This window comes from Fonsecaea multimorphosa (assembly GCF_000836435.1).
Source record: "Fonsecaea multimorphosa CBS 102226 unplaced genomic scaffold supercont1.6, whole genome shotgun sequence".
Classification (NCBI taxonomy): domain Eukaryota; kingdom Fungi; phylum Ascomycota; class Eurotiomycetes; order Chaetothyriales; family Herpotrichiellaceae; genus Fonsecaea; species Fonsecaea multimorphosa.
Window position 1 is genome coordinate 1011977 of NW_015971640.1, and position 20498 is coordinate 1032474.

General features: G+C 52.0%; 9 protein-coding genes across 9 annotated transcripts; 5 read left to right on the top strand and 4 right to left on the bottom strand.

Annotated features, from left to right (window-relative positions):
- Positions 1 to 423: 423 nt before the first annotated feature.
- Positions 424 to 2810, bottom strand: Z520_04105 (uncharacterized protein; the record flags this gene model as incomplete). The annotated part of the gene is made up of 4 exons (XM_016774615.1): positions 424 to 682; positions 739 to 895; positions 961 to 1478; positions 2053 to 2810. 4 exons carry the CDS (start codon positions 2808 to 2810, stop codon positions 424 to 426), a joined length of 1692 nt encoding a protein of 563 aa, XP_016634542.1.
- Positions 2811 to 3411: 601 nt separating this feature from the next.
- Z520_04106 (uncharacterized protein) lies at positions 3412 to 5447 on the top strand (the record flags this gene model as incomplete). Its single annotated transcript, XM_016774616.1, has 4 exons — positions 3412 to 3660; positions 3721 to 3843; positions 3911 to 4777; positions 4839 to 5447. The coding sequence occupies 4 exons, from the start codon at positions 3412 to 3414 to the stop codon at positions 5445 to 5447; spliced, it is 1848 nt and encodes a 615-aa protein (XP_016634543.1).
- A 51-nt stretch (positions 5448 to 5498) lies between these two features.
- Positions 5499 to 7925, bottom strand: Z520_04107 (uncharacterized protein; the record flags this gene model as incomplete). Its single annotated transcript, XM_016774617.1, has 1 exon — positions 5499 to 7925. One exon carries the CDS (start codon positions 7923 to 7925, stop codon positions 5499 to 5501), a length of 2427 nt encoding a protein of 808 aa, XP_016634544.1.
- Positions 7926 to 8756: 831 nt separating this feature from the next.
- On the bottom strand, positions 8757 to 9765 carry Z520_04108 (uncharacterized protein; the record flags this gene model as incomplete). Its single annotated transcript, XM_016774618.1, has 5 exons — positions 8757 to 9052; positions 9103 to 9244; positions 9291 to 9369; positions 9424 to 9693; positions 9749 to 9765. The coding sequence occupies 5 exons, from the start codon at positions 9763 to 9765 to the stop codon at positions 8757 to 8759; spliced, it is 804 nt and encodes a 267-aa protein (XP_016634545.1).
- A 932-nt stretch (positions 9766 to 10697) lies between these two features.
- Positions 10698 to 12501, top strand: Z520_04109 (uncharacterized protein; the record flags this gene model as incomplete). The annotated part of the gene is made up of 5 exons (XM_016774619.1): positions 10698 to 10928; positions 10977 to 11364; positions 11427 to 11590; positions 11641 to 12180; positions 12229 to 12501. 5 exons carry the CDS (start codon positions 10698 to 10700, stop codon positions 12499 to 12501), a joined length of 1596 nt encoding a protein of 531 aa, XP_016634546.1.
- Positions 12502 to 13328: 827 nt separating this feature from the next.
- Positions 13329 to 15617, top strand: Z520_04110 (uncharacterized protein; the record flags this gene model as incomplete). The annotated part of the gene is made up of 1 exon (XM_016774620.1): positions 13329 to 15617. One exon carries the CDS (start codon positions 13329 to 13331, stop codon positions 15615 to 15617), a length of 2289 nt encoding a protein of 762 aa, XP_016634547.1.
- Positions 15618 to 16307: 690 nt separating this feature from the next.
- Positions 16308 to 17942, top strand: Z520_04111 (uncharacterized protein; the record flags this gene model as incomplete). Its single annotated transcript, XM_016774621.1, has 2 exons — positions 16308 to 16725; positions 16777 to 17942. 2 exons carry the CDS (start codon positions 16308 to 16310, stop codon positions 17940 to 17942), a joined length of 1584 nt encoding a protein of 527 aa, XP_016634548.1.
- A 597-nt stretch (positions 17943 to 18539) lies between these two features.
- On the top strand, positions 18540 to 19334 carry Z520_04112 (uncharacterized protein; the record flags this gene model as incomplete). Its single annotated transcript, XM_016774622.1, has 3 exons — positions 18540 to 18783; positions 18870 to 19069; positions 19275 to 19334. The coding sequence occupies 3 exons, from the start codon at positions 18540 to 18542 to the stop codon at positions 19332 to 19334; spliced, it is 504 nt and encodes a 167-aa protein (XP_016634549.1).
- Positions 19335 to 19445: 111 nt separating this feature from the next.
- Positions 19446 to 20471, bottom strand: Z520_04113 (uncharacterized protein; the record flags this gene model as incomplete). The annotated part of the gene is made up of 1 exon (XM_016774623.1): positions 19446 to 20471. One exon carries the CDS (start codon positions 20469 to 20471, stop codon positions 19446 to 19448), a length of 1026 nt encoding a protein of 341 aa, XP_016634550.1.
- Between the last annotated feature and the right edge of the window lie 27 nt (positions 20472 to 20498).

A 20498-nucleotide genomic window follows, 5' to 3' on the forward strand; every position in this document is an offset into this window, starting at 1 on the left:
TCTGGAACTAGAGCTTCCGCATCTGGAACAGCTTGGGCATCTCGTGTTGTTTTGGCCCCCATTGTTGCAATTGTCGGACTGCCACAATTGCTTACCCAAGCATCGACGAGCTGGTCGTTTGGCTGTGGTATCGGCTGTAGGCGGTAGCCAAGGCTCCAACCAAGTCCCCCGATTACAAGTACCTAGGTAGCTTGACCGCGATAAGAATCGTACGCATCCATCTAAGCAGTCTGACGAGTTGAGGCTTTTGCACGATCGCCCTCCTTCTCGTGCGAGGACGAGGTATTCAGATATGGGGCTACCAGTACGCCTTGGTTAAGATAAGGACGAGTACATCGAGTTGGTTCTCAAAACTTGACAGATACCTCATCCCCATCTTCATCCTGGGCGAGGGGTTCTTCCTTTCCGGAGAATGCCACTACTTCACCCATCTCGGCATAGAGTCTTTCTCAGGAAATCTATCTGCCGCCTTGCAATTGTCTCAAACATGGGGTCGGAGAAACCATCAAAATGTCCGCATGAGACCATGTGCAGCTCCTTTGGCTCCAATGCCCGCGCATATGCCTTCAGAGCAAGGTCGGTAGGCGCCGCAAAATCTCGTTCAGCTATCGTCATCAGTAAGGGAGTTGGCGAGAGGTGACTTATGTGCTCCCCTGGCTCATATGCTCGGAGTGCCTCGATGCTGCAGAGCCACGAAAAGTCAGGTCAAGGTTTTCAGAAGGTAGAAAACACTCTTACGATCTCACAGTCACTTCATTTTTCCAATTTGTGTGTTTAGCCCAGGCACTGAAAAACCCATATGCCTCTGTCATGGGAAGGGCCGAGGGCTTGAGAGGATCAGGATCAATGGCAGGCATCGTCGCAGGAGTCTTCCCTTTGGCTCGAGCAAGGCGATCTATGAATTCAAATCAGATCAGTCGTCTTAGCCCTGAGTTTCTCTCCCAAGTCAGGCGATCAAACCTTGTTGGAACAGTAAATTCAACGCCGGCACGAAATCGGGACGTATCAGTTTGTGAAAAGTGTCCCAGCCACTGACACACGGAAACATGCTCAAAACAGCCTTGACTCGACGGTCAACAGCGCCCGACCAGAGAACATGACCGCCGCTGTAAGACACTCCCCAGAGACCGACGTGATCGGGATCAACATCTGGTCTCGATTGCGCATACGTGACTGCGTCTCCAATGTCGCTGTTCTGCACTGGCGGCAAGATCTCATGACGAGGTTGCCCCGGCAGGACATCACTGTCGCCGAACCCTCGATTGTCATATATTAAGCAGCCAATGTTCAAGGTCGAAGTGAAACGCTCCGCGAATCTGTCGAGCCCCATTTCCTTGATGGCGGTAAAACCATGCGACATGACCAGGCACGGACTGCGGCCGCATGGCCCGTTGTTGGGTTTGAAAAACCACCCACGCAATGTAACATGATCTGCTGTTTCAAATTCGATATCTTCTCTCGCCATTGACTGTTGGTTGCTTCAAGTTTGCAGCTTTGCTGACCGGGAAAGAGAACAAATCTCCCAAGATATGAAGCAAGTTTAGTAATGTCGGGACCAACGGGTATTTTGGCTGGCATGACAACACCTAGCTCTACGTGAAATAGGAGGACAACGAGCACTTGAAAGTCTAGTCCGGTTCCGGGTAAATGAGAGTAGACCCCGATCGGTACCACGATTCAACTATCGCATAGTGCCCATCGAACTAGCCAATGCTCACAGACGGATCGATAGTCGGAACCGCATCGAAGGTGTGTTGCAGAGTATGAGTAAAGAATTGTTGACAACAATTCCAATGCGAGGCATATGTCCATTCCTAGTCCTCTAGGGTCTGTTTTCACTAAACAGGATTTCTCTAGAAGCATGTACTGGCTATCTACGGGGCTGCAGCTTTGAACTATGGAGAGAGAATCTTTACACACTTGAAACGGCGAGTAAGGGAGGAATATAGACGTAGAAATGTTGATATGAGCGGCCACTCTCTTGGGCAAGATGATCACTATATGAGCTCATAGATATTCTGGCCATTCCCGGGCTTCCACTGAAAGCTTCACAGGGTGAACACTTTAACATCTGGATTGATGGAGGTAGTGGTTTTGGTCAGAAGGATCGCGTCCTTGTACCGCACCACGGGTACTCTTGCCGCCGCTTCAAAGTCGGAGCTGGGACTGAAGTGCAAAGAGCCCACGCCAGCCCACACTTCGCCTTCAGTGAAGTGAGAACTCAGGGACAAGAACTCGCGCACGGTTGGCGGCTGCCCGATAATCGGGCTGGGAATGATTCGCAGGGAAAGCAGCCTCTTCTCTGGCGGAGGCAGACTCTTGACCCCGTGAATCTTTTCTGTTGGCTTGAACGCGAATTGGATAATAGGGGTCCCTGTCGGTCGCTCGACATGTCCATGGAGATAGCCCATAGAGGGAGTCCCGGTTGATGATCGGTCGAATTCCACTTTTCCCACAACCTTGGGAAAGCCATACTGTTCGCGGCCCAAGAAGATGGCACCCTCGTTGTCGAGAATCAGCTCCAAGGCATAGTCGTACGTTTCACCCTTGTACTTGACCTCGATCAAGCCGATGAACTCAGTGTAGGGCCCAATGGAGCTGAATCCCCACCGATTCAGAGTGTAGGTGACCAGTGGCTCATCTTCAATCTCGAGCTCTTCGGGGATGAACTCCTTGACAGCGTCGGCTTTAGTATAAAAGGAGATTTTGAGGACATCGACGTCGGAGAAGGCAATCTCTTTACCTGGATAAGATGGTGAATGGGATGGTATGGCTGTGGCCCCCTTCGTTTTCAAGGTTCCAAAGGGCATCGTTGCACGTGCGCAGGAGAAATGAATTGAATCTTACCACTTTTGCTCGGGTTGATTCAGAATGGGACTTTTGAAACGGATACGCCACCACTCTTCCTAATCTTCTTTATATCTGGGGGAATTCTCTGTATGTGCGACGGTCTCAGTGGTAGCGCTAAGACACGTCGTTTCCGGCTCCTCTGCTAGCAACGACACCCTTGTTCGCTTTCTCCAGATCATCACCGCTTAAAGCTGAAAACCCCCAGCTCTGGGCGGAGGGTCAACGTGGGGTGCTTGTATAGATGCTTAAGGTTCCGCCGACGCCGGTTCCGCAGGATGGCGTTTCCGCCATTAAGACTGGCGGATACTGGAGGGTTTCTCTCCTTGTGATTGACAGTCTCCGCTCCCGACGAGGAGTCTCACGACAATACACCGATCACGCAGGGGAAGGTCTTTGGCCATGGATTGCCAAACCGAACCCCCGCATGGGATATTCATGTGTGCCGGGGTAAGGAATCCAAAGCACGTATTTTCCCATGAGGCAGCACCACACTTAATTGCGAAGAGCCACTCCTCCACACTTCACACTTGCTGCCAAAATTCAAGTAAATCAGAGGCAAAAATGGCTGAGCACAATGCACTTTGCAGCGTTGAGAGCTTCGTCACTCAGACTTACGACTATCTTGTCGTCGGCGGCGGGACTGCCGGACTAGTCGTCGCAGCCAGGCTGACGGAAAATCCAGATGTCACTGTTGGTGTGGTTGAGGCTGGTGGCAACAAGATGGACGACGAGCTAGTCAGCACGCCCAGCGCATATCCCGCGATGATCGGGCACAAAGAATACGACTGGTGTTGGGAGTCCGTTGTCCAGGTACTTTTGTCATCCCCGTGCGCTTGTGGTGACGCTACTAATACCATAGATGGTTGGCAGGAGGGTGCCGGTAACAAGCCGTATGCCATGCCCCGGGGAAAGCTCCTCGGTGGCTCGAGCGGTATCAACTATCTGATGTACGTCAGGGGATCGAAAAAGGACTATACAGGGTGGGAGTCGTTGGTCAGTGAACGTCCCCAGAGCAGATGCAATCTATAGAATAGGTTGTTGACTTTACCCTGGATTTCAGGGGAATGAAGGATGGGGTTGGAATTCTCTACTACCGTATTTCAGAAAGCATCAGACGCTCGATCGACCGAAAGGAGGCCAGAGTGTCGACCCAAGATTCATGCCTCTGGCTGCAGAAGGTGATTTCCACGGGAAAGACGGTCCCATCCATACCAGCTTCAGCGAGTCGTACATGCCAATAGAGGAGGACTTTGTGAAGGCGGCATACGAAGCAACAGGGGGAAATAACACTCTACACGACGCCTGGAGTGGTGATCATATGGGATTCTACTCAAGTCTGGGCGTTGTTGACCGTGAGCAGGACGTCGGAAAGAGAAGCTACTCGGCCACAGGATACCTACGACCGAATCTCAGACGTCCCAATCTCAAGGTCTTGACGGAGGCTCATGCGTCGAGGATTATCCTCGAGGGAAATACGGCACGAGGAGTCGAATTCCTGCACCACGGGAAGACATATAGAGTGCATACTACACGAGAGGTTATACTCAGCGCAGGCACTATTCAAACCCCCCAACTACTAGAGCTCTCCGGCATCGGTGACCCTAAAATCTTGGGAGACGCCGGCATTACTTGCCTAGTGCAAAACTCCCGCGTCGGCGCCAACTTCCAGGATCATGTCCTCTCGGGGATGGTCTACGATCTCGCGCCTGGTATTCAGTCCATGGACTCCCTACAAGAAGAGAATTTTGCCGAACAGCAACGCCAAATCTACCAAAGGACAAAAGGAGGCATGTACGGCAATCCTGGAATGTTGATGGGGTTTCTTTCCTACGCTTCTCTCGTGAGCAGTGATGAGTTGGAGGCAACGATTGCAGAAATAAGGAGATCATCACATGCACAAACTGAGTTTGAAAAGTCCCAAGAAGAGGTATGTCACTGTGGTTCAAAGACGGCTGCGAAGAAGAGTTGGCTGACAGTTATCGATGCAGCTTATCATTTCCCAACTCAGTGATCCCACCTTTGCAAATATCCAAGTTTTCTGCATCCCATGTCAACTCGATGTCAGAGCAGGCCATGATCAGACTGTTTTCTTCGGGAAGCCTCCGCGAGGAAAGAACAGGATCACGTTTCTCGTCTGTCTCGAACACCCACTGTCGCGTGGTAGCGTCCATGTCACCTCCAGTGATCCGTTTGCCGCGCCGAGGATTGACCCAGGATATTTCAGGAATGAGATTGACGTCAAGATACTCGCTGCAGGTATCAAAGTAATGGACAAGATCGCTCGACAGCCCATCCTGAAAAGATCTTTGGCTAGTCGAGTCATTCCACCAGAAGACACTTCCTTGGACACCGAGGAACAGCGAATCGAATATTTACGCCAGCACATCTCCACCCAGTATCATTTGGTTGGCACTGCAACCATGGGTGAGGTGGTGGACGAGAAGCTCGCAGTCAAGGGCGTCAATAGTTTGAGAGTCGTGGACGCCAGCGTCTTCCCGACCCACGTGAGTGGGAACATTCTAAGCACGGTCTACGCCGTCGCAGAAAAGGGGGCCGACTTGATCAAATTGAGTGATCCTAGATTTTCCAGAAGCTGATGTTTGCTAAGCTAAAAGCTGTGCTCCATGAGATGTACATCTCAGGTACCCTTATTTCGGAAATTCCAAGGATATTGTCATGGCTGCCAGATTTGCAACATCGGATTTCTTCCCTAGCATCTTCAGAGCTTGCACGCAGACGTCGAATTGATCTTGAAGAGAGACCGGATCCAGGTCCTCCATTGCGTATTTGTCGTTGGGATTCTGTCTGCCGCAGGCCATCAGCCACTCGGTGATAAGCTCGAGGGCTTTGGTGAAGCATTGGATAAGCAGCGCAGTCCACGGTTCGCTAAGCAAGGCCATACCCTCAAAGTAATGCAGAGACTCGGAAGGCCACCGGGTCAGCTGAGGCTCCGAATTGCAGGTGACACGAGCAAGCTCCGTGATCGCGTCCACATTGTCCTTTCGTAGTCCTAGGGTGAGAGGAGTCGATTTTCGAAGAGCTCGCTCCTCGCGGCCACCTTGATGATCTTCGTCAACCGCGTCAATAGCATCGGCAAGCAGCAATGTGCCAAGATACCAGTGTCCTGCGAGGACAACACACCAAGACTGCAAGCTGGGCGGAAGATCACCATAATGATCAAGGCAGTCGATGATGAAGCGACCGTATGTACCATTCCAGTGTTGATAAACTCGCAGAGCCTCTTGAATACACTTCTCGACCCTCTCTGGTGGTACAGCTCGGAGGGACAGTGCCTGAAGGCTGGCCACTTTCCGATATAGCAAGACTTTGATCGGATTGGCCTCACACAGCGCTGCTGATGCCTCGTTAAATGCGCAAGGCCATCGGAGAGAAGATCGAGCGTCGCGAGGCCAGTCTTGGTCTAGGAAATAAGCCCCCCAGAGACCTTGATTTCTTTTGTTGCTAACACGGAGGGTATTTTGCCCATGGATGCCGGGATCTACCCCTTGTGCGACATTGTGGGCCTCGGCGAGATGAGATTGTGGCAGTGGTCGCTCGATAATTGCACTGTCTTCATCCGAGATGACCAGGGGTCGGTTTGACGACGCTGCGGAGAGGGTGTCGCAGATTACTCCTAGCCAAAACAACATATCAAATGTCTTCCGATCAACTGGAGAGACAGATGCGGAAGCAGATCTTGACGTCGAGGTGTTTGCTGGGATCTGCTGCTTCTGATCCATTCTCTGGATCTTGCGACGCCAGTGAAGGAGTTGTCTGAGAGCAGTTTCAAGATACACCGGGGGTCCGCCCAGAGCATCGAGCTCGGCCAGGCGGGCTCCAAGAGTGGCACAATCATCATCGGGAGTGAAGTCCGTGCTACCTGGGGCAGCCGAATCCCCGTATGGAGAGAAATAGTCGACACAAGAAGACTTTTGCGGACCACGCCGACGAGCAGCCTTTTTTAATTCGTCACGATGTCTCGTCGGGTCCAAGTGCCGCTGCGTGACGGAAAAGATCAATTGCGCGAAGGCGACGCGAAATGAGTCCAGTTCCCAAGCGTTTTGCAACTCACTTCGTGCCTTATCCCACAACATCTCCTGAAAAGAACGGTCAAAGGTGGGATCAGAGGCTTCGACGTCTTGAGGCAGAGCACCCTCATCAAGGCTTGTAGACTCGTTGAAGTATCCATCATCGCTGAGCAAGTAATCGAAGCAAGATCGTTGCCTCGAAGATCCCAGGTGTGACCATTGACTAGCAAAAGCCATGATTGCGGTCTTGAGAACTCGTGAGGCTGTCGCATCTTCGGTGGGTGTCAAACGCCTTGTAAGCCATTTTGAGGAACTTTGATCCAGACGACAAACACGAGCGTAAAATGTGGCCAAAGAAACACCTCCAACCCCGTCCCTTCCGTCTTGAAGTGGCCTTTGGTTGAGACGAGGCTGAAGCTCAATGTTGTAAGGACAAGTCCGTTCCGTCAGCCAGCACGTCAGGGCAGATTCGATGCTATCGCGATAGATTCGGAACAATACATCGGTGATGAGCGACTTTGTGACGGTGTTGTTGAGTTGCTCCTGTGCTTGAAACTCTGACACGGAAGGTGCACTGTTGGAAGTAGGGTGGCTGTTCGCCGTTTGTTTGAGGTAGCTAGAGACATAGGAGTGAGCACCACGGCCGTCGTACCTGTGCATTTGCGACACCCGGCTCTTCTTTGGACTTTGTCTGCGTATTTGAGGAATGAAGCCCTCCTCTGTCGCGGTGGGCAAGTCACTCATTTGAGGCGTCTCAGATCGCGGCATATTGTTCAGCGCCGTGGGATCCACAGCGTCAGTATCGTCTACAAAACGACTTCTTGAAGCAGAGCTCAGCTCCTCGTTGGCTTGTAAGGCATGGTAGAAGTGATCGTTGCCGTCTGAATTTAATTCAGAGATTGGTAAACAATTTTCCAAAGATTCAACAATACCCCACGTCCATGGAATTTCGGGAAGCCGTGAGGGATCGGCCAGGGCATAGCCATCCGGAAGCTTTTCAGGAGATGAACAAGGAAGCTGAGGCTCGGCCGTCGCGGCCATCGACATAGCCAGGTAAGTATCGTTTGGAGGGAAGTGATCAAATCCAAAAGTCCATGACTGCTGTCTGTTAGCGTGTGTTGACTTGCCCAATTGAGTTGCCTGTTTTCGCTTCAACCACTCAAACGTGCAGGCTTTTCTGGTCTTGGAGCAATTGGAGCAGGCCGGAGGCGGATCATTACGCGGGTGATTGCCTTTACTCGTCACTATATGAGACCACGAGATACAATTTGCCATACCTAGCAGCTCATCCCACTCCGGAGTGGGAAATACAGACGCAGGGTGGTTATTCACCGAGCAGCTCGAGGGATTGATCCCCAAATATGCGGCATCGCACGCCCGTCTGCTTCGGCGACATTGGTCACAGCTCCGATATTGCTGGCGTTTGCTTCTTAGGTAGGTAGGTGGTTTTGGGGCGGATGAATGGTGGGGTTTAGTCATGGCAGGGGGCATTGCTGCTTGATCGATACATGAATCTAGTGTAAAGGAGGATGGATTGTCACAAAATCTAGCTGGGCAATGAACATCAATGAGAACGGATTGAGGAGATAGGGACGGGGAGCCGAGGCCTTAAAAGCCTGCGCAGCTTGGACTGAGCAGGAGGACTTTTAAACCCCGGATTTCCACCATCCATTAACAAGGGGAATTTCATTGGAGATGGTGGGGAGCGGGATGGCACCCACCAGGGGACGGCTATTGGGTAGAACCTGAGGACTGAGGTTTAGTCTTCGTTTAGAAAATGCCAAAAAGTTTAGTATTGTTATTATTGAAGGGGCTGAAGGGCACCCGGTACGAGGCGATCACCCCTACTAATATCTCTTCCTAAAGGCCTGGCGTCGCTCATTGTGCAGTAAAACCGCCATCGACACTGAGAAGATTCCCGGTCATCCAGCTCGCAGCATCACTAGAGAGTACCAGCACCGCTTTGGCTACGTCCTGTGGTGTACCAAGATTAGGCCAGGGTGTAGTGGCGTGTAATGCCTTTTTCATCTCATCTTGTGCCAGGTATGGATTCACCATTGCCGTTGATATGAAGCCAGGGCAGACGGCGTTGACATGAATCTTATGTGGCGCATAGTCAATCGCCACTGCTCGGGTCAACATCGCGACCGCTCCTTTACTGGCACAGTAGGAAGCTGTAGAACGTGGTTAGAATGTTGTAAGGGCCACGTGTAGAAGCACCTACTTTCGCCGGCAAGACCACATGTTGATGCTATTGAGCCGATGTTGACGACCCAGCCCCTTTCGCCCGAAGTGCGAGGCTCCTGCTTCATCATCTGCGTGATGGCGTATTTCATGCCCAGAAATACGCCTCTGGCATTGACCAGCTGCTCATATCAGCAACAGAAAGACTCGACGGCCGACGACACATACCATTGTCTTGTCAAAGGCGCTGACAGGCTCTCCTACGATATCATTCAGACCACAAAAGATCCCAGCATTGTTCACAAAACTGTATGTCACGGATCAGCGAAGTTCTCTCACGGGCCCTGAGGGTAATTGATACATGTCCAGGCGGCCGAATTCTTTGACAGCCCTCTCGACCAAATTTATCATATCTTCTTCCGAACTGACATCTGCTTTTTGGAATACGCTTCGACCATTTCTTGTGATCACCTCGTGGGTTGGAGTCAGATCCTGCTCCGAACCACCTTCGCGCACATTGGGTTGGATGTCACTGCAAACAACATATGCTCCCTCCGTCGCCAGGAGCAAGGCAATAGCCCTGCCGTTACCAGAGGAGGAGCCTGTGACAATTGCCACGCGGCCTTGGAGGCTATCAAGTCTTAGCCCCAGGATTATTTCTCTTGTACATAATCCGAGAGACGTACTTGACGATGTTAGACATGAAGGGCGGGTAAGTGTTGCAGGTCGGAGGTGATCTCTACCAGTCCGACTCTCGAGGCCTCCATGGGGTTATTAATCTGAAGCAACTCTTAGGTATTGGCCCTTTGCCGCGGGTTGAATGCTGTCCCCTCATCCACAGAGCTACTTATTCAAAGTCTGCTCTCCTTCCGCGACAGACCATGTCAAACAAGTGGCCGACATAACCCATCTTGAGCCAGAATGCACGAACCATCACGGGAGAGGGTGACAAGGTCAGAGTGCGGAAGCGACTTGAGCTTATCCAGGTCGCTTCCGCGCCAAGCAAAAGAAGGTGCAGAAAGCAGTCAACCTACAGCAGGAAGAAGTTACGAGGGCCCGGGAGAGATTTGTAGATCTTCTAGGATTGGAGAATAAACTTGGACTGTGGCTTTCAGGTGACTCGACATTGTTATAGCATTTTCATCCCCGCTTAGCAGTAGCTGAAACCCTTACCGTTTTATAATCTTTTTGCCTGTGTTCATTCGACGGTTTGCGCAGAACACCACACTCTACTGGAAATTCTCTGTGCAGACTCCTCTTCAGCTTGCTTGATCACCTCCCCCAGATCTTGTACCTGAATGACCATGTCGAATGTCAAGTCGCCCAGGACTAACCTCTCACTTCCTCCCTCTCTTATTGCCTCAAGCAAAGGGTGCCAAACTCTATATTTCGCTCCGTTCATCTGCTTCCGCAATGGCGTTAAGGTTCCGCATCATTGCTCCCGACACAGTGGTCGAAGGCTCGTAGTCTCGATGCGTCTCCCCGGGCGCATGCGTATACTTTCCTGGAGAAATGTGGGGAGCACTGGGATGTCCTGTACCTGCCCAATAGCTATATCCCAGGGCCATCTCCTCCATGCCACTTGAATGATCAACCGAGACATTCTCATTCAGCAACATTATCTCAAACGACAAGATGGCAGGGGAATCTACCAAAGTCACCAAGAGCCCGATGAACTGGCACAATCTGGGACTTTGCTTCGCCATTTCCTGGGGCCTCGTGGTGTTTGGCTATCCCTCGGCAATCATTGGTACAACACTCGGAGAGCCTTCCTTTTTGATATACATGGGCCTCCTGGATCCCACCACCGGGAAACTCGTCGGCAATGCCAATGGGCTGATCGGAGCTATGTCGGGTGTCTTTCAGGTGCGCTGTTCTTGACCCTTGCTCGTGTCCGCCTCTGACCCTCTATAGGCCGGAGCTGCCCTTGGTGTTTTCCTTGTCTGCTTCTCCATGGACCGCTGGGGTCGAAAGGCTGGGGTGTACTGTTGCTGCGCCTTTTCGATGCTAGGAGGTATCCTCCTCACTGCCTCTCAAGGTGTCGCCATGTTCATCGTTGCGCGGTTCTTTGCCGGTGTCGGCTCCTGGGGCTTCCTTGCCGTTGCACCGGTATATGCATCAGAACTGGCTCCTCCAAATCTACGGGGTTTCTTTGTCGGGCTGACCGGTGTGAACGCTGCGTTTGGATATGCTCTCGCATCATACATGGGTCTCGCCTTCTATTATGACCACAATCAGGAGGCTCAATGGCGTGCTCCCTTGGGTCTTGCTCTAATCTGGCCAGCAAGTTACATCTTCCTGCGTGCTATGCCGTCTGCTGATATGTTTAGGTGATGATGATCGTCATCATGATTTTCCTGCCAGAATCACCTAGGTGGCTCTTGCTCAATCACAGGCTCGATGAAGCTAGAAAGATTGTCTTTCGTCTTCACTTCAACAAGTCTGATCCGGAGCATGAGTACGCGCAGGAGGAGTTTTTCCAAATGCGAAAACAAATGGAGATGGACAAAACTCTTCCATCTGCTTGGGTATGGGCTGGTGACTCGCGAGTTTGATGTTTCGGCTAATGTTAAGATAGCTCGACCTGTTCCGATTGCCTAGCTATCGAAAACGTACACTTCTGGGCATGCTCTTCGCCTTTTCTGGCCAGAGCACTGGAGTCCTGGTTCTAAACAACTATGGACCTACCATCTATGGCTTGCTAGGCTATGGAACTAGGGACCAACTCGCGCTGCAGTGTGGATGGATCACAGTCAACATCGTCGGTGCTCTATTTTGCTCGTCCGTCATGGACTATTTTGGAAGGCGCAAGCTTGTCTTGATTGGACTTGCTGGTTGTGTCATATTCTTGTGCATCCAGTCCGCCATGATAGCTGAGTTTGCAAACAGCGGCACCAACAAAGCAGGCCTAAGGATGGGTGTTGCTTGTTCATATATCTTCTTAGCATTCTACAGCCTGTTCGACACCGCCGGCTTCGTCTTTTACGCCGAACTGTTCCCCAACCACATGCGTGCCAAGGGACTCTCTGTTATCGTGTGTACCATCGCCTTGACTGACCTTGTCTACCTTCAAGTCTCGGCGACGGCTTTCGCAAACATTGGTTGGAAATTTTACCTGGTATGAGAGCTCCCTGAATTTTTTCCAGTCCATTGCTAAAGAATTCAGGTGTTTATCTGCGCCGCGACGGTCGGTGCCACAGGCTTGTATTTCTTGCTTCCGGAGACCAGTGGAATACCACTGGAAGAGATGGCAAAGATATTCGGCGTCACAGATCAAGTGGCAGTATATCTCAAAGATGTCCATGTCGATCAGAACACCCACGAAGTCGTTGTTACTGGTGAACATGGGATATCGACTGTCGGAGGTGTTGCGGACACTAAGGCTGGAGGAGATGTTGAGAAGGAAGCCAGACCTGAAACGGAGCATTTTGACATGTAAAGAACGGGATTTGTTCGCCTCGAGGGCTCGAAAACTCAGTGATCAGGATGAGTCACATTGGCATACCTAGGTAGGCAGATTATATCCCCCGAAAACGAGCTCAGATAGTGGACAATAGATCGTTTCACATCATGCCCGTCATTAGCAGAACATTTTGAATTACATTATTCCAAAGTTTTCACGGACTGATTCCGCCGCACTTCCGCAAGGTTTCGGTGATGTTCTCTCGGCACTAGTAGAGAGTGTAGTTGGTACAGATCTGAAATTCAACAGATACCTCCTACATGGCTCGCACCCACTCGCCAACGCATTCAGGGTCTAAACGAATTTGTGTTTCTTCTGCACTGTCACATGAAAATGACCAGACATGGCTCTTCAACGGCTCCAAGAAGCCCTTTAAACTCCAATTCTTCCTCAGAAAAGAGGACACTCTACACTTGGGCTCAATACAAGGAGGCTCACACCGATACATCGCTTTTTACACTTGCGTTGAAAGGAGTATGTTGACGCTAAGCCGGTTTCGGCCGGATTAGGCCGGTGCCGCTTTAGACACACTTTGCACCCGAATATGGGATTCGCAGGAGGCGGAGCAAAAGCAGCAACCAAAGACCTACTCACGGTTGCCCTGCCAACCCCCCGTAAACAGCGCTTCCCACCATCTTCCATGCCTCACTGGCACCATGATCGATAGATGACGCGTATGGGTAGCTAAGCAGTGAAGCGTACCAGTACCTGGAAAAAAACCATCTTTTTGAACAACCCGACCTTCCGCAGAAACACTGAACATCGTCTTGATATGAGGATTTTGAACACACAGCGCCAGTTGCATGCCGAAGCCCCGTCGTGAGTCTGCGGCGAGGGCCGACACACGGCCTGCATTCAATCGTCCGCCTAACGCACGTCCCGCGCCCGTGCCCCGTCAGACGCGGAGTGCAACAACAGAAGAAGAGGATTACGACGATTATTACGAGCCACGAACGCCGAAAAGAGCTCCGCCGAGGGAGAAAGCAAAAGCCTCGTCCGTGCCCTCTCCGTCGCCAGAGAAGAGACCGCGCCGACCGAGTGACCGTTACCGAAGTTCGAGCAACGGCGTGAGAGACAGTCCCAGGAGAGAAGAGAAGAAGAAGCAGCAGCAGCAGAGGGACCGCGCAAAATACAGCTCCGGAACGTCCACAAACAGCACAAGCCAGTTGTTGAGCAGCGATGCGTTGGCGAAACTGAATGCGTACAACGCAAGGGCCGAGTTTGAGGAAAAATACGAAGAGCGCAAGCGCAACAAGAAACAACAGAAGAAGCAGTACAAGAATCTCAAGGCGGCCGAGGCGACCCAGCAACAACGCCGGAAGAAGCATGTCAAAAACAGGAATGTCAGTGGTGCCATACTTGAAGAAGGCAGGGCGGGCGAGAAGCACAGACGCGCGCATGGACGCGGTGGCGGTGGCGGCGGCGGGTACGGGAAAGAATACCAGGCTCACAGACGATCGGGCGCAGACCGTGGAAGGCGGAACAAGAAATTCTGGTGGCTGTTGATCCTGATCGTGGTGTTGCTGGCTATATTCATCCCTGTGGCAGTCGTGGTGAGCAACAACAGCAAGAAATCAAGTGGAGGATCTTCGTCCTCGTCTTCGGCGACTACAAGCGACGGCTCATCAGGCATCAGCAATGACTGCGACTCGAGCTCGACCCCGGCAAGCGCAAAGGGCACGTACACCGACATTTCCACCTGGATGGACACCACCGACTTCAATTGTACATACACTGCCGAGACGGTCGGCGGGCTGTCGGTCATGGGCCTCTATTCGAGTTGGGATGACTCCACCAAAGCCAACGACAACGTCCCTGCTCTGAATGAACAATGGGAGTACGGGACGATGCCCATCCGAGGCGTGAACATAGGCGGCTGGCTTTCACTAGAACCCTTCATTACCCCTTCAATGTTCAACTATCCTGCCTCCGCCGCCGTGGTCGACGAGTGGACATTGTCGCAGAAGCTTGGGCCGTCTGCACAGCGCGTCATCGAGACACACTACGCAACTTTTATCACAAAGCAAAGCTTCATTGATATCAAGAACGCAGGCTTGGACCACGTAAGAATACCTTACCCGTATTGGTCGGTCACCACGTACGATGGTGATCCATACGTACCCAAAGTTGCCTGGCGATACCTGCTTCGGGCGATCGAGTATTGTCGAGAGAATGGCTTGAGAGTAAATCTTGATCTGCATTCCGTCCCAGGAAGTCAGAACGGATGGGCTCACAGTGGCCACCAAGGTGACATTGGTTGGATACTCGGCCCGGATGGCGCCACCAATGCGCAGCGATCACTGGACATTCACAACCAACTGTCCCAATTCTTTGCTCAAGATCGGTACAAGAACGTGGTGACCATTTATGGCTTGGTTAATGAGCCAAAAATGTTGGTCATTCCGCCTCAGTCTGTGCTTGACTGGAACCAAAAGGCCATCGCGATCATCCGGGGAAATGGCATCAAGCAGCGTATCGTCTTTGGGGACGGTTTCCTCAGCTTGGATAGCTGGGACGACATGTTCCACGGCGTCGACAACAATTTGGTCATGGACACCCACCAGTACCAAATCTTCAACACTGGACAGCTCAAGTTGAAACACCAAGACAAAATCAACCTCGCGTGTTCAGGCTGGACTGGGCTAATGGTTGCTGCCAATAACCCTCAAACCGGATGGGGTCCGATCCTGGACGGCGAGTGGTCTCAGGCCGATACTGACTGCACACCAAATCTGAACAACGTAGGCGTAGGCTCCAGGTGGGCTGGTACACTCGACACAGGCGATCCGTCCACATCAGTTCTCACGCCCACCTGTGCCGAGCCGCCTTGTTCTTGCGAGCAGGCGAACGCTGACCCGAGTCAGTACAGCGCTGCGTACAAGCAGTTTCTGCAAATGTACGCCGAGGCTCAGATGCACAGTTTCGAGCAGGCCTGGGGCTGGTTCTACTGGACGTGGAAGACCGAGAACGCCGTGCAGTGGAGCTGGATGCTGGGCCTGCAGGCTGGCATATTGCCCGACAAAGCATACGCTCCGTCTTTCAAATGTGATTCTCAAGTCCCTGATTTTAGCGACCTTCCTGAAAGTTATTGACGACGGGCAATTCGGGGATATGAAAGCATCGGCATGGAGTTCTGGAAAGATGGCTTATGTGCTGCAAGGTTCGCATAATGTGGATAGCGAAGGTGCTTGGGCCACATAGACAAGGCATGAATGAACATACCTAGTACATCTCACTTACCTGTTCCGGAACCCCATCCCTCGCGTCTTTGTCGGCGTTTCAGGAGTGCCAGTGAGTGTTCCTTTGTCGTAACGCTGGTGCTCTGCATATAAAGAAATCATCAACTTCCCCCAAGTGACAAGCAAGCTAAGGCCTATCTCAACACAATGTATTTTCGCCTGCGTTGCCTTTGATCCGCCTTTCAACAAGCCTCACTTCCACCTTCAACACGACTCACTCAGCATCCGTGTGGTGCAAGAGAGGTCTGTGGCATGAAACTTCACTGCTGCCCCAGTTGAAAGCACTTCACTTCGACTTACCTCTCACTCGTCTTCACACATTGTCTTCACTTGCAGGCAATTGCATATAAGGACTGAGTTGCCTTTTCGGTTCTGCTGAAATGGCGCTTGTCACGGTATCGTCACAACAACACCGGTACACACAAATCACAAGACGTCGACGACGACGACGGCGTGGTCGTTGTCCACAGCAACCCAAAAATCAATAGCGGCATAACACCAACGTCTCTTCCTCGGTGAAGGCTTCTGGCAGCTCCTGACACCATGTGGGAATATCATCAGCACCCCTTTGACCCGGGTATACCACTCCCATATCAGGTCATCGATGATGGCGCTGGGTGGTTTGAAGCTGTGCCACTTGCTTCCCACCAACACCACCAGCCTGCAACTCATCAACGCATCAGACATCCGCCACAACTCCAACAGCAGTCAGGGCCAGCTGCTGAGGGTCTCGTTGGTCCGCCTCTGAGCAATCTGTTTGTGCAATACCATCAACCGCCCCAACACATAGCTGACCCACAACAATTTGGGGCTTTAGTCGAGCCTGGGAGTGGTGGTGGAGGTTCAGCAACGGTGTCAACCTTTCAGCATGGCATCCAGGGCTATGGCGTTGTGAGTCGACGAGGGCCCAAGCTTCCACCAATTCGCAATAACCTTCGCCATGAGGATACTCAACTTCCAGGTGAGCCAGGTCGCAGAAACATTGACATACCTTAAGCTGATCCGGCAACAGGGATTCGTCGAATACTCGATCTCCCGACGGCTCACCTAGAGATTGCTCCATTTCAGCGTTGCCAACACCAAGAGGAGCCGTTTTCCAAAAAAGAAACATTGTTTGTGCGTGGCCGTTCAAAGAGAACAAGCAAGCGCAGGAAAGAATCGTTTGCCTCAGAGGATGCCCTAGATAAAGCTGACTCTGTATGCCATGCTGCACCAGCGGTCCTCAAGCACCCCCCATTTTGGCAAGATATGGTGCGACCAAACGATACGGTACACCCACCACCAAAGCGACAGCGACGTCTGCCCCCTGCTCTATCGCCTACTCTGCCCACTGGAATATTCGGCAAACCTTGTCGTCTTCAAGGAGTCCCTCCTGCAACCGAGACTCCGATGGCAGAATCAGTACAAAGCAACGTCTGGTCAACCCCGCAACCGGAAAGTCAACATGTGACGCGGTCGGAAGACATCGATGCAAGTTCACAGGCAGAGTTGATTGTGAAGCTGGCGTCGAAGCCAAGCTTTCTCATTACTCACAGAGCCCATGAGGTGTTCAGCGAAGAGCACTGCGAAAAGATCTTATGGCTCGCCCTCCATGGAGTGTCGAGTCCGGCTATCGGGTGGCTGCTGAGTTTTGAACTTCCTAAACCGAGCAGTTCTGGGACGGCCAAGCGACAGATCTTGCAGGCTAGCATTGACAAGCTGGTGCGTTGTTTCATCGCCGAGCTTGCAATGGGCCAAAACAGAACAACCGGAGTCGATGAAATGGTTGAGCACCTGCTGCAACAGGGAGATCGCCTCGGCTGGAGTCGATGGATACTTCAAAAAGCGGTTGATTTCATGAGTACCGCCGGGGACAAGGCAGCCAGAGAGCAAGCGTCCCGGGACCGTAAAGATCTCGTTTTGTACAGAATCAATCATGGCGGCCAAAATCCGCAACCTGCAGATACTCAGGCACACCGGGCCCTCATAAGAGAACCTATGGAGCAGAAAATGATGCGGGAGCAGTTTGGGTACCGTGAGGGAAGTCACGATGCGGAGCGAAAGTTGATGAAGAAATGGTTGCACAAGATCCGCGAACTTGGCGAGCTGCCCGATCGTTTGACAGAGGCTGAAGTCGGAACAGGCACCTCAGAGCCCGAACAGACCGAAATATCTGGTGACCACAAGATGACGCTGTGATGGTATGGTGAAGCAACTGATGTCGTTGAGCAAAGGGAATATTCATCGTCGCAGATTCTGAAACACTGTGTGGCTGGAATTTGTTCGGGAGGAGGTAAAAGCTGGATACTAGGCGAGCTGTGTCAAGGTGTGAAAGAAGGATAGTGTCGAGGCTCAAGAAGCTGAGTCGACGATATGAGCTTGACAATTGTACATTAAAACGAATGGCTTGATGGCAGATTGATGATAGCTTGGCAGCCACCATGGCCAGAACTACCTACATGGGTCCATGTAAATGAAGAAGAAGATGAGTGAAGAGAAGAAGTCGACACTACTACCTAGCGAGCTAGGTACGAGGTACCTTATGCGCGGTTCGCATGAGCGGTTTCCCTTGAGTCTGATTGGTCAGCCTCACCACCCCGGCACTGGCAGCCCAATTCCACTCGCGAGGCCCAGAAAGAACCATCATCAGTACCCAGGTAAGCAGACACTTCTTTGACCATCACTACTACAACCGGTCCAGCTTTACAAGGCAACAGACAAATCGTAGGTTCTTTATCCATTGATGGCTTAATTTTGTTCCAAGTCTTTGACGCAAAATTTGTTTGCTGGGCCGCGATGTCATCCTCTTCGCAGCCATCGAGGGTCGTGCCTCAGGATCATGGCAAGCAGCCTAACACCAACACCGAATCCAGCACCAAGGCAACAGACAACGACAGCGATGACGGCAGTAATGACGAAGACGAAACTGGTCCTGGAGGAGATCTCCCCATGAGCATGACCGCTTCAGTCATGTTGACACATCTGCCCAAGGACGCCAGCCAGGCCTTGAAGGAGGTAGAAGAGATTGATGATCGAAAAGGTACCTCATACAGGCCATTCCAAATCCTAACCCATCTCTTACCAATAGCCGCATCTCATGCTCTAATGCCCGGATGCTGTGTACAGTTTCTGTCCGCTTCCAACCCGTTGGCTCTGCCCCAATCCTCAAACAACGTGTCTTCAAAATTAGCGCCTCGTCGAAATTCAGCGTGGTATTGAACTTCCTCAGGAGGAAAGTTGGTGCCAAAGAAGGTGATGGGCTGTTTTGCTATGTGAATAGTGTTTTTGCGCCAGGCTTGGATGAGGGTGTTGGCAACTTGTACCGAGTACGTTTGCGCCTCTCCCTTTGCCGAACGCGGAGTTGTGCCATCGTTCGCTGTATCACGACGCTCTGCTTGCCTCCCAGGGCCCCTCTCTTCTGCTGTTCCGGGGTTTTGGTGCGCTACATTCTGCGAAACCTTGAACCGAATAGGTTGAAAGGAAGAGCTAGAGGAGATCATGCTAATCGGGGTCCTTATTTGGGATAACTAGTGTTTCAAGGTTGACGACCAATTGATCGTCAGCTATTCCACAACGCCGGCTTTTGGATGAGCCCAGGCCAGTCCCAGCCCCGTTCTGACCAAAGGAAATGCGCTTGCTTGAGGACGGACACCCAACACACCGGAAATGTACCATGACAAGATCAAAGCAATGCCGACAATATCACGCCTTCTGCGCCTCTGCAGATTGAATGGCCACCTTAAACGCCTCTGCGACCTTTGCGTCACTCTTGTACACATACGGTGCATTTGGATAGCTTCGATCGCTGACCTCATCCTTGTACTGCTTAATGGCGCTCAACCCAGCTTCCCATATCGAACCATACTTTTTGACGAACTTTGGCATGAAACTATCAGGCGGACGAACGCCGAGCATATCGATCTGCACCAGAACCTGACCACTGGTTTTATTGCCTGCGCCGATGCCAATGGTGGGTATTCTGAGGGCCTTGGTGACTTCCTCGGCGATATCGGGCGGCACACATTCCAGCACGACCATGAAAGCTCCTGCTTCCTCCACAGCTTTGGCATCTTTCAGCAGGGACATTGCTTTATCGAGAGTATTGCCTTGTACACGGAAGCCCCCAAGAGCATGCTGGCGTTGCGGGGTGAGACCGATGTGTGCACACAAAGGGATGCCGGCGGTTGTGATCTTCTTGATTGCAGGCGCCATCTCGGCTCCTCCTTCAAGCTTGACACTCTGCATGCGCCCTTCTTTGACCATTCGAATGGCGCTGGCTAGTGCTTGTTCTGGGCTGAGTTCGTACGAACCCATGGGGAGGTCGCCGACGGTGAAGGACCGGGTTACTGCTCGGCTAACCGCGCGGGCGGAGACGATCATTTCGTCGAGGGTGACTTCGGACGTGTCTTGCATGCCGAGGGACACCATGGCAAGTGAGTCGCCAACCAAGATCATATCCATTCCAGCTTCTTGTGCCATTAGAGCCGAGGGAAAATTGTGTGCAGTCAACATCGTGATGGGCTTGTCCTCAGCATGCATTTTCTGGAGGGTTTGGATCGTGACGGGCTTCTGGCCTCTAGCCAGCATAGTCGGAGACGAGGGGGCATGCGAGCTCCAGCGAACTTGTCGCCATGGCCGGTACTGCTGTGGGTTGACTGGTCGCGAGGTGTTTCTGATAAGTGGTCGTGTGAGAGACGCGACTCGGTTGATGCGAGTTACGGACGCCATTTTGTTCAACCAAGCTCGGAGTTGGGT